The 13,396-nt window shown below is 36.6% G+C and overlaps 1 protein-coding gene across 6 annotated transcripts in view; it reads left to right on the forward strand.

Annotated features, from left to right (window-relative positions):
- Positions 1 to 13,396, forward strand: part of PIK3C2G (phosphatidylinositol-4-phosphate 3-kinase catalytic subunit type 2 gamma) — a 202,604-nt gene that overhangs the window by 134,245 nt on the left and 54,963 nt on the right. For all 6 annotated transcript variants that reach the window (XR_004746201.1, XM_035310106.1, XM_035310126.1 and 3 more), the window contains 2 exons: positions 8,909 to 9,065; positions 13,021 to 13,130. Coding sequence is in view for 5 of the 6 variants with exons in the window: in XM_035310106.1 (XP_035165997.1) it covers positions 8,909 to 9,065; positions 13,021 to 13,130 (267 nt within the window). In the remaining variant the exon portion in view is untranslated. The remainder of the gene's footprint in view (positions 1 to 8,908; positions 9,066 to 13,020; positions 13,131 to 13,396) is intronic.

The following is a 13,396-nucleotide window of genomic DNA, read 5'->3' on the forward strand; positions in this document are numbered from 1 at the left end:
ACACAAACATCCAACTTACATCTCCTACTGTATTTTCCAAATAGCCATCTCATTCTGAAAACACCTGTTAGCTGAATAATTAATTGATATGGGATATAAGCCCACTTGTTTTAAAGCATTTTTCATGACTGAGATTTAAAACCTTTTTTTCGCTGCTGAGGGTTGGCCAGAACACAAAAAGCAGTTGTCCAACAATCTTTATTAACAAGAGGAATTGCTCTAATCTCCCTATGATTGATTCTCAACTGTTCTGTAAACACAGTAAATAATTCCTGACAAACATGGAAAATGTTATAGTTTTAGAAAATGGTATAAGGCATCAGGAAAGCTGTACCAAACAATTTCAAATACAGCTACTGAATATAAAGTATATAAAGCATTTAAATCCACCTTAAAAATGTTATGCAATCTGATTGCTAGTGACTCAGAATACAGGCTACTTCACGTGTGTCTCTCTGGATAAAAGATCTTGACATGAAGCCCCAGAATATAACTGGACACAGTAGTGCTGAATACAGTAGTGCTTTTAAAGTAGTCAATACGAGATGCAAGGGTGCATGTATGTTCTTAGAACAGAGTACATCCTTGAGGGAGGATTTTTTGGGGGATTCTTCCAAAACATATATGCAGCTGACTGTACAACATATCTGAAATTCTATGATATATATGAATAAATTGTGGTCAGATTGCAGAATAACTAGTGATCACAGTAAAGACTGGGGAAATAGTATGAAAATAATCAAGAGATGTCTCAAACTAGTTTCTGCTCTTCCATCATGAGTCTATTGCCAGTTGTCTTGTCATGAGGTAAGGTCCCAAATTAGTCCCCCGGCAATGCACAATGCAAATGCTAGGTCTACGCTAGGAACATGTCTAACCTTAGCTGTCAATATTTGTGTTAGCTATACTGTCACTTAGCACAATAATCATATGGGAACAGATGTAATCGAATTTCCATTTCAGTAACTTCACTTGGCCCACTGTGAAAGAGATTTTAGTCAAGTGACATTCCCTTGCACTTTGGACAGGCAAAGGGGCACAAATAAATAGGTATTGTGGCTCAGTTTACATGGGGAAACTGGATGTTAACAGAATGATGAATCAGAACCCTTAGCTTAGGTGAGGATTACAGCTTGTTTTCCACCATATCAGTTAAGCATGATTAAATCTCAATGTAAAAAATTCAATTACTGACAGACATAGATAAATCTTCTAGAATAGGCCAGTGAAATGTGTGGAAAATTATTTTTACTACTGAGCAAAATGGAAGTTTGTCCAATACAGTGATTTAACTGGGAAGCTAACATTAAGATTCTGATTATCAAAATTAATAATAATAGCAAAGTGAAATTAAGAAGTAATGTAATTAACAAATTAGACCATTCTGGTTTAAGAACCATCTTCAGTTACCTAAGGAATCTAGGATATCCTTTCTAGTTTGATGTTTCTGTTGCTAAAAACATAGATATTAATATAAAAATGAGATGGGTAAAATTGTAATTGAAGGAAAGATTTCAAATTTACATTTAGAAACTTTTTATACAGTAGGTATCTCAAATAGCAGCAGAAATGGCAAGAAATAGAGTTTAAACCTTATTATCTGGTATTGGTTTGACTTCTGGTCATTTGGATAAAGACCGTAAGTCAAAAATATTATATGCATGTTTTGAATGTCCAGGCCATATAGTTTACCTGAGCCAAGGATGTTCAATGTGTTTTGGAGCATTTCCATGAAAGTATCAAGGGGATAAGGAAAACATTAAATTCAGGACAGGTTACCTGGGGCTTTATCCAGTTCAATCTTGAAAACCTCAAAGGACAGCTTCTCTGGGCAACCTGTTTCAATATTTATTTATTCTCATACTGAAGGTGGGCTTTTTGACTGTTTGTTTGGTTTGTGTTTGTGTCTATGTTGCTTTTTTTGTTCATTTGTGTTTGTTTCCCCCTTACTGTCAGTCATAACCTCAGCTGTTCAATTTTTGACATTTCTTATTCTCGCCTGGCTCCATCTTTTTTGTAACCTCCTATAGGCATTAGAAGATTGCTATTTGGTTTACTGAAAAGCTTTTCTTTCCCTACCTCCCTCATCCTCTCCTTGTAGGCAAGTGCTTCAGTCCTCCAAACATCTTGGTGGCCCTCTTTTGAATTTACTTCAGTTTAGTGTCATCTTTCTTAATTTGGCAAGGTGTGATCTAAAAAGTACTTGGTAAAGGGGGTCTACTGGCTACATCCCCATTAATTCAGACCAAGATGCTGTTAGTCTTCACCATTTCCAAGGATTATACTTGGTCCACCACTACGGGTTTAAGCTTATTGTGCTGCCACCAGGGCCCTGTACCCTTTCGATAGTGCTGCTCTCCAAGAGGGCAGGCCCCAATCTGTGTGGTTGCAGGGGCTCTTCCATCCATGGACAGGGCTCTGTATTTTTTCTAGCTGAATATTGTGAGATTCCTGTTCATCCATTTCTCCAGCCTGAGGCCATCTGAGTGGCAGCTTTACCATAATACTTTAGCTCCACCCCTGGTATGATGCCATCTGCAAACATGGTGAGGATGCATTCTCTCTTCTCCTTCAGATCATTGATAAACATACAGAACAGGATAGGACCTAGAGCAGACCACTTTGGTCTGCTTCTGGTCTACAGGCAACAAACCGTTAATCACAATGCTTGGCTGTGTGTACAGCTACCACTGTAATGTTAGAGACTTTCACCTCAAGCAAGCACCTGATGGAGGCTACTGGAAGTGTGCACTGGTGGAGGTTCTATGTCACCGAGTAAAGCAGTTTCATGTGGGGGGAAGCAGACTGTGCAGGGTAAGAGATGATGAAAAGGAGAGTTACCAGATCACATCTGGTACATTGCATGTACCAGAGGAGAGGCAGCATAATCTATGCTTACTGAGTTGGGCAGTGGAGATTCCTGGAAAATAAATACAACTGGATGCCTCTCTGAAGTTTGCTTATACTAGCACATATCTCATGATAAACTAATGGGAGTAATTAGAGGTCTGTGCAGAGTTACAAGGCTACAATCTCTCCAAGATCACAGAGACATGGTGGGATAGCTCCCATGATTGGACTGCTGCAACAGATAGATGGAGGCTCTTTTGGAAGGGCACTCTAGAATGGCAAGGGAAAGCAGCTGTTCATGTGAATGACATCTGCCAGCTCCCTTGACATCATAGGACGTAGGCCACCTGCTACTGTGAAGTGGTATGGGTCAAGTTCTCAGAAGTAATCCCAGACTCAATTCTCAACCACTGCTGACAGTTTGTCTCCTCCCTGAACTCCACCTGTCAGCACAGACACCAGAGGGGCCTCATCAGCGAAGACTGAGGCAAAGAAGGCAATGAGCACCTGAGCCTTATCTGTGCTTCTGTGTCAGTAAAGCACCATTCAGCAGCAGGCCCACATTTGCTTTTTCATTCTTTTGTTGATGATATATTAATAGAAGTTCTGGTTTCCCTTCATGTCCACTGCCAGTTTTAATTCTAGATGAGCTTTGGTTTTCCTAACACCATTTCTGCATGCCCCAGTATAGTTTCAGTATTTCTCCTTCGTAGCCAGTCCTTACTTCCACCACCTATATATGTCCTTTTTCCTTGAAGCTTAGTCATGAGTTCCCTGTTTAGCCAAGTGAATCTCAATCTCTCTGCTACTGGAAATAAAAGCTATCAAAAATATAATTCAGGATAAATCCCTCAGGAAAAATACATTTATTTTTTGGAGGGGGGAAAGATATTTAAAATTTGCTAATTCATTTATCTCTTCTATCCCATTCTGAAGCATCATAATTACTTTGGCAATTGAAATTTAGACTCATTCTGTTTAGATACGGATGGATATATGTCAGTTTTGGGTGATTTGAGAAATAAGTCTCAGGAAGAAATATTTTACTCTTTTCAGGAGCAGATACATATCTTTTGAACAGTTTGCAATATTTCTTCAGTAAAATAAACAGAAACCAGAAAAGTTTTCTAAACAAAGCTGAATACAGATTTGCAATACAAGCCAATGATACTGTAAGTGTTAACAACCATCACTGAAGTCAATAGGAAAATAGATGTCAAGTCCAGCAAGGGACGTATTCATACTTTATAAAAAGCACAGAACTGCCTTAACAACCATTCATGGAAATGACCAGCCTGTGTTTCAGTGTCAAGATGAAAGAATACACCAAGTAGTATACCATAAGGTTTGTGACAGGACTGATGTCTTTTGGTATTTTCATTAGTAACTAGTATGATGAGATAGAGAATATGGTTGTTGACTGTTCAGGAGATACCTATTACAGGAGCTTTTGACCATGTTGAAATTTGGACTTAGCAGTGATAGATAGTTTTACAGAAAGGAATCTCAGGGTTGTACTACAGACAAGTTAAATATAAATTGATGATAGAATATTGAATTGTAAAGCATGAGATGTGAAGTCATCTTTTTGCTTCATGTAACACTGGTAAAACTTCTGCTGGAATACTTTCAACATTTTACTTTTAGAAAGATGTGGACCCATTACAAGGAGTCCAGACAAAAGTAATTAAAATTATCGGACAATTGGAAAAAAAAACATATGAGGAATGGTTGAAACAATTGTCATCAGAAGATTGAGGAAAGACGTGATAACAGTAGAGGCTGCTGTAAAGAAGACAGCATCTTCATGTTCCCTTAGGAAAGAACAAGAATTAATAGGATGAAAGTGCAGCAAGGTTACATTAGGCATTAAGAAAAAAAATCTGTGAGGGGAGATACTGGAACAGAAATCCAACAGGGAGGATGTAGAAGAGCTCTGTCACTACGTCTTTAAAAATAGGATAAATAAGAATCTCGGAAGTATGTTTATGGTTCATCTTGTCCTGGCATAAGGAGAAAGATGGAGTATCTCTTGTGGTTGCCCTTCCAGGCATATCTTTTTATGACTGTATGTATGCTTGCTTAAGATAAATTGTACTGTGCAGTTGTTTACTTTTTCATTCTGTAATATATGCAGAGGATACATTTGCTCATGTTTTGTTTTTTCTATGTCTGCAAATATATACATATGTATATGTATATCATTACTGTGATTAGGTATCTTCACTTATCTTATAGAAATAAGCATTCATATTCATTTAGTGTGTGTGTGTTCTTCAGTAAGCTTTCAGCTTTTTCCATAGAGCAAAAGATGTCAGCATTCAAACATTCCCTAAAAGCTTTTCCTATTTTACTGGATACATCTAAATTCAACATAATCGTGCTGAATGCTATTCATCATTCTTGACTCAGCCTATGTGGTTTTAAAGTAGTCAGGGAATATATGGGGGTTTATGCTACTGAGCAGATCATTTTTAAATTGCAAACATTTCTGTAGTGTTTTTCACATTCTATCTCATATGTCCATATGACAATTTTGACTACTTCCAAAAAAACTATTCTGTTTCTATTATTAGTTCTTATTATTACTTCTTATTTAGTCTATTATTAGTTCTTATTAGTATTATTAGTTTCTATTATTAGTTCTAAAAACTAATCTCATTGTATTATTGCATGTGCCTTAAACAACACTAAGAACACTATTAAGAAGTTTAGATTGGATCAGAATAAAGTTCAGTTGTTGTTGATTATCTCATATGCTTTCACTACTTATAGAAAATACAGTCAGTGTATCTATCTTGAATGTTCTGTACTCTGAGATTCATAATAGGAAAGACTAAAGCCATTGTTTATCTTAAAAAACTAGTTAATCAGGTTACATCTACTATTTCATAACAAAGCCTGATGATCTTACTGGTCTTCTAAGAATGCAAAATATTTCTAGCCTATAGTAAAGTCCTAATAAGTGTTCCCATCAACACAAACTAAGTTTGTTTTTGCATGATGATCTGTTCAGTTGCTTGAGGTTTCCTTTCTTTCTCTGATGACATATTACCCAAACATTCTTAATCTCCAGAGGAACTGTAAAACACATTCCAATGAAAATCTTATATCTCTGAAAGCAGTAAACAAGGAAAACAACAACAATGACAATAACAACCACCAAAACGTAAAACTAATCTTATTTTTCCCTGCATGAGTGCATGACGTGAGTACACTCTTTTGTCACAGCCATAGTTAAGCAAAACTCTTTAATGTCCAGGATTGCAATCTGGCTCTGGCATATGTAATTTTTCTGGAGTAATTGTTAGACTATCACCTTCCATATTTTTATATTCCAGAGGAGTCTGTGAAAACAGCAAAGAATATTTTGTCTATTTACACAGACGTTCAGCCCTGACAATTTTTTTGTTTGTTTGTTTCAGAATCTTTAACCTACTGTTCAATGAGTATCTCTTCCCACTGAAACTTTACTTTTAATATTATCATGACAAATGATCTGTTGTTCCTTCTCACGGATCTTGTTTTTTATACTAGGTTGTTTTCATGTTTTTTATTTCAATGGCAAAGTGATCCCTTTCTGAGTGGACAGCTTAGCTAGACACAGGCAAGCATGGAACTTTAGTGTCTGACTCATTGCAGGGGTTACTTGGGCCGAGGTTCTGATACTACAATACCTTGAGCAAAATCAGGCTTATATGCTTTAGAGGAAAGAAAATTTCTAAATCATATTTTGCAGGTTAATAAGGGCAGAGAGCCCTACTGCATTGAAAAAAAAAAAAAAAAAAAAAAAAAAAAAGTCTTCAATAATACTGAGAAATTTAAGAACCTTGTAAAACTGCTTAAAATTATCTCACAAGTAAAATTAACCTGTAAGTAATATAAATACTAACATATCACTTACGTGTTCAAATGGATCCTTTAGCAACAGCAGTAAGGGAATTGATTAATGTTGCAGTCAATGCATTATGTGGAAGTTGGCCCACAGCCCAACCCAGCAATGTTAAACACAATATTTCTTCCAGTAAAGTAATTTCTGATGTGACTATCTGTTTTAAGTAAGTAGCTTAATGTGGGATACTTGGACTAGCTCAGAAAGGGCTATGTCTTCATAGTGTAATTGTGTCTCTTCATGCAGCTGAACATCAGAAATCAAATATGAGCTTTGAACATAGTACACATTATGGTAAATTTAGAGCAGTAATTTTGGCTTGGGATATTTTAGCCCAAATACCCCATTATGGACAAGAAACTGAGTTTTGTTTTTTAAGCATTCTCAAGGTGCTAGAAAGCTTTCAAATCATGTTTTAGGTTGGATGTCTATCCAACAGATAAGTTTATCCCACAGATAAGTGAAAATGTTGACATTGCTTATTTTCTGGGTCAATCTCTTTTTCTTATTGGTTTCAACAAATTGACTTCTGTGATCCTAATTGAACCTAACTAATTAATACTTAACATCTACTTTAAATGCCACTGATAGACAAAAGATAAACTGAAAGATGAATGAATAAGAGATGGATTTGGGAAAATCTTACTCTCTGAAATCAGTAACAGAATCAGTTTTGTAATTCTCTGAGAGCTACGATACAAAACTACACAATCACTGTGAAAATGTCTTACTGTAACATAACTGTCACACTGTGAACTCACATCTTGCATGACACAGAAAAATGTGGAAGGAAAGAATAAGAATCAATATTGTGGAGACTTTCATCATTCCTAATACTACCTAACTGAAATTAAATAATATATTAAAAAATAAATAAATAATAAATAAAAAATATATAAAAATATTTATTTAAAAAAGACCTGGTCTGATTTGAGATGAATGATGCCTACAGGGGGTCTGTTTTCAAAGTTGTCTTCAATGTAAACAACAAAAATAATAGTCCAGAAATAAGAAAGGGAAGGTCATTTAACATTTCTTGTAACTGAGACTTCCATCTGCAGCCTAGAATCTCATGGCAACTGGACTTTCTACAGTAATACAAAGCAAACATTTTTGTAGGAAAATGATGAAATTTCCAAGGAAATTCTTCTCTGTCTTGTTTATGAATGAATCAGCAAGCAGAGTAGGCTCTGCCCACATTTGAGGTTTTAGCAAGAAACAGACATTCTCAACATTGTTTCTGCATTTGTTTCCCAAAAGTACTTGGTTTGGTCAAGTTTATTTTGATTTAAGGGTTAACCAACTGTGTGTATTTCCATGGGATATAGCCCTCTAATCTGTGTACATGCATCTGTATACACAGTTGTGATGAGAAAATCACTGCAGTAGTTTTGTCTGTGCTAAGATGCAGTGTATCTGTTTTTTCTAAAACTATCAAATGATACGATTGTTAACAGAAGCCTGGCTAATTTTTTTTACTTCAATATCATGCCATAGTCACAAACATTACTCGTGATAAGAAAAAAGGCAAGACATGGTTTCAGATTCTGCACCTCATTTACTCCAGAGTGAATACAGAGTAACTGTATGTAGAACAAGAGAATGTATTTGGGTTTATTCTGTTGTAACTCAAGTTAGAAACATCCCTTCAGAATGGTGTATGTTTAATGATCACAATATATGTTACATATTGTTACATGTTGTTGCTTTTGGGTTGTGGGGTTGCAGTTTTTTTCTTTTATTCACTTCTCGCCTAGTTGATATTTATATCCCATCCTGTTTGAGAACAACTTTTAAATATTTCAATATTAGGAGTAAACATGTTTCCAGATTAACTTTCAGGCAGAAGTCAAGAAATTAAAGCAATGAGAATTTAAAAAGAAAAGTAAAGAAAAGCCAGAGGAAAATAAGTAAGCCCCAAACTTGTTCAGTTGTTGTCTTTCTTACTGGGAAGCTCTTGCTGTGAGACCTGTCTCTGCCCCAATTAGTCAGGGATACCAGATAGATCAATCAATAGACCTGTCCACACTGGAGGAAAGGAGAGATGAAATAATGAGGAAAGTAATACTGGAAAAACAAATATGAATAAAGAATCACAAATATTAACCGTCTTGCATGATCTGATATTTTAAATGAAATTTCTCATGTAATTGTTCTCTTTCCAAGGGACCGAGCTCCTTTCATCTTCACATCAGAGATGGAGTATTTCATCACAGAAGGTGGAAAAAACCCACAGCGTTTTCAAGAGTTTGTGGAGCTTTGTTGTCGAGCTTATAATATAGTCAGGAAACACAGCCAGTTACTCTTGAACCTGCTGGAGATGGTAAGAAACTTGAAGATGAAACCAAAAATCAATTTCCTCTGGTGTTCTCTTCCCTTTTAACACTTCTCTACTGCCTCCTGTAGCACTATGACTTGAAGAGATATCAAGCTGCACTCCAGAAAATGTTAGTGCTGGCACTTCCTGGCAAAGCAAATATGCAATTTCATGTACTAATTTCTATGAAAATAAAAGCTAAGCTGCCACATCTTTTTGATTGTTTGTTTGTTTTTTTACAAAATAGCTAAAAGCTGTAAAAGAACCTGGGTGCAAAGACTACATTCAGGAATTTTCACTCAGTCATTTTTCAAGGTTTTCAAGCAATCATTTACCAAACTCATTTATGGTTAGAGCAAGCCAAAGAAAACTAAATGTTTCACACATTGATGTAAGAATATGTAGCAGCACTGCAGCTACCAGTGATGCCATTGGAGTGTTTTCTTTGCACAGTTCCACACTCCCTTTATAGGATGGCAAATAACGGAGAATGACCTATATTAAGACAGATTTTAAAATCCTTTTGTATAGAATTTTTTAGATCTTCAGTTGTTCCCTTAAGTAATCATGCTGATTCATGTGCTGTGGCAGATTCCATAAGTTCTTTATGACTCTGCTTGTGTATGAAACCTCAATAATTTTCCCCTCTCACGGGTAGAATGAGAATATTAAATTAATATTTTTTATATGCTTGGTTAGACTATTAATCCAAAACTTATGTCCAGGACCCAGTGCAAAGTTTAGGTAATGTTTGTGCATGAAAAAATTTATATGAAGTTATAACCAGAATTCCTGCTGAAGTTGGGGTACAGCCAAAATGTTACTCCATAAACACAGCTCTATTGTCTCCAGCTTCTGCAATGGAGGTGGTGGGGGTGAGAAACAGCAAGAAATTTCCTTGTCCTGCCTCTATCTCGTCCATGGATTCTCATGCAGTCATACATTGTGTGATTACCCAATACAGAGCAGGAAGGATTGCCCCAAATCTCAACCCTGCTTCTGCCTGCTTGGCTGGAAGCAGTGCAAAATGCCGTTCTGGGAAATACTATCTAAGTTAAAGAGACTCTGGAAAGCTCAAGAGCACCTCATCCACAGCAGTTATCTTTGCTTTTCTGGACAGGTTGCCTAAAATCGCATGCTGCAAATATAGCTACATCTCCTGTTCACCCCCTGGTCCTCAGTGCAGTCAATCCCTTCTTCTGCAATCAGTAGAGATACTGATGTTAGATTACTCTGAGATAATATATAGAGAGAGTGTTAGGAAAATGTTCCCAGCAGGAACTCTGAAATACCGAGCTATCTCTGCCTGGATACAGCTCAGGTTTGTCTATATTGAGGGCATATGCCTCTTCTTTTGTTTCTGCTGTTGAGTGCTGAGCTAAAATTTAGGATACAAATATGTTTAGCATTGCTCAATGAGCTGCAGTTCAGTCAATTGTGTTGCATTTGATAATTGAAAAATAACTGGCAGTGTACTCACACCTCATTGATGAGCACTTGATGTCAAAAGGAAATTAAACAAACTAGATGAGTTGTACATGCGTTGTTTTTGCTAGTGATGTTTGGAAAGGTGAGTCTAGTTCTGTACTTGAAATGGAGTGTTGGTTGGAAGAAGGTATCAAAATGGTTCAGTTCTGAAATTATTTTAGATAAGAAAACTAAATAGATTGTGAAGTTGTACTTTGAATTCATTTCTACGCAAAATATCAGCTGTTATCAGGCCGGGACAGGACAAACTAACCACTGCCTATGTGTATCAATGACAGTCTAAGATACCTCTCAATATCTGGAAATCTGCATCATTTAGCTCTCCTTCCCCTGCCACATTCTATTTTATAAGACACTATTTGTAAAGCAGGGTTAAAAAATCCAAACAATAAGGCCATTTCCCATTAGATTTGATCTTGTTAAAGACTTGATGTGAACTATTAAACAGAGGCTTATAGGAGGACACAAACACATTTTGACTAGTTTTTAAAAGTGCAGAAAACATTACTGTTATAAAGATTTTTCAAGTAGAAAATTATTTAAAAGGGCTTAGAGGTGACACTAGACAGCAAATAATTGATGCACTTTCCTGTGGTGTGACAAGAAACAGGTAAGACCTGAGTCTGTTGTCCACAGACAAGTCATCTCACCTTCCTACAGCTCAGAAACACCAGGGAAACATTCCCATTCTGGAGGTCTGTGCATGAAAACCTGACGCCAAGACTATTCATTTTTACATGTATTGGTGGGCTGAGCTTCATACACCAGCTATGAATCCAGGCCCAAGGAAAGCATAAGCAGTTCCACTCAGCAAGTAAGAAGGCCTGAGATGATTAAGTGTAGTAGGTCAAGACATATGTGTGGTCAAATAAGGGGGGGGGGGGGATACATCCAGACGCTTAAACTTATACATCTAGTATTTGAGTTTCCCTAGGCAACCTGTAGTTTTTTTCTGAGCAGTTATTCCATCTCTTGTCCAATTAGCATATAGAAACACTAGCCACATTTTTAGAAACCTCCTCCATGAAGGGAAACAAGATAGATATGCTATATGAAGCAAGAGGGATGAAGCAGTCTAATAATGTTCTAGGACCTCTTGCAGCCAGCAAAACTGTGTGTAGGTACCACCCAGCTGAAGACGTTTTGGGGTTGGCAAATGACTTTCCCCCTTCTGCAGTTCAGGGATCCTAAAAAATCCCACTCTGCAGTCACACTATGGATCATTCAGATTATGTTCAGATCTGTCACTGTTCTATTTTATAATGAAAGGCAAGAAGCTTAATTTGTTTATGAAACAACTCTCTTAATTTTAAAAGGGGACAGAAGTTGTTACCTTTCTTATAAATGTGTTGGAGACATAAACAGGAGTGTGTATCCCTAAGGGCTGAATGTTGTTATTGTTCCAGCTCTCAACTCACCATTTTCAACCAGTCAAGAAAACAAGCTACTTACATTCTCCTCCTTGAGCTTTCTGTCTTTCTGCTCCTTACTAGGCAGAACTCTGTGAGACAGCAATCTAAAGGTCCAGTGGTAGTATTGATTTGGCCTTATATGAAGCATAATCATATTGCCAAAATCATAATGCCAAAAAGAAAACATACAAAGTATTGAAACTTGATGTAAAAATATTGAGAAGGTTTGAAGGAATAAGGAAAATGACACCCATACCTTTTCCCTTTCCTCTATTTATCCCTCAACCAAACCTTAAAATAAAATCAGCGTTTCCTTTTTTTCTTTGTCATTATCTGCAAAACTCAGAGGGATGTTCTATCTGCAGTAGACATAAATGTCAATGAAGAATGCACAGCAGTGACTGCAAATTCACATACGTTTCCTTCTGAGCAATGTGGAGTGATTTTTTTTTTCTCCATTACACACAAAACATTGCTCTCAACTTACTGCGATCATTGAGAAGAATCAGTATGTTTTGAAGTGAATCAAAAAGATTTTTGTTGTGACGTTTTACATTGCCTGGAGAGAAATGTATGGTCAACTGGACACAGTTGTCTCCACTGCTTGTTGTGCTGTAACTCAGCCGTAATTACAGATGAGAAGGTGATGTTGCACTAAATAGGATTGTCAGCATAGCAGAAATGTGGTTACTATTGTTCAGGTGGCTACATTTTCCCAGCATCCTATTGTCTTCCCATTATCACCATTAGAAGGCTATGAAGGAAGATTAGCAATACATGTATTGAGATTGTGATCGGAATAGAAAATAAATAACTCAAATAGACTGGTGATTTTCACCAGTTGCTCCTTCTGATTCCTTAGTGTGAAGGTTTACAGTGCAATATGTTCACTTTAGTATTCCAGGCATTGCTCTAGCACCAGAACAACTTTACAGATCAGCAAAACCTTGTGTTTTAGAAAAACCCTTTCTGTGTAAATCCTTCCTTTCCTCAGTTGGCCCCATTTAAATTTATTTTATTTTTAGTAGTACAAGGAAGTAATGATATTTCTTTACTTTAAGATGCTGCATGCAGGATTGCCTCAGCTGAAGAGTATTCAGGATTTGAAGTATGTCTATGATAACCTCCGTCCTCAGGACTCAGACCTCCAGGCTACAAGCTACTTTACAAGGTAAAGACAGAATATAATCTAGAAAGTTTGTCACCTTCAGGCATAAAGAAAAGATGTCTTTTTTTTTTTTTTTTTAAGCAGATTTTTTTTCTCTTATGTTAAGGGGTTCTAATCAGTGAAATTACACAAAAGGATAATTCATCCTCACGTTTACTTTAAAAAATCCACTCCTTCTGCATTTTATAACCAACCTTCTCAAGTTTCTCAAAGATACACAGTTGTGCACTTGTGGTGCACATGTAGGAAGACACTTATTCAGTGCCTAC

The sequence above is a fragment of the Oxyura jamaicensis genome, chromosome 1, assembly GCF_011077185.1.
Source record: "Oxyura jamaicensis isolate SHBP4307 breed ruddy duck chromosome 1, BPBGC_Ojam_1.0, whole genome shotgun sequence".
Lineage (NCBI taxonomy): Eukaryota > Metazoa > Chordata > Aves > Anseriformes > Anatidae > Oxyura > Oxyura jamaicensis.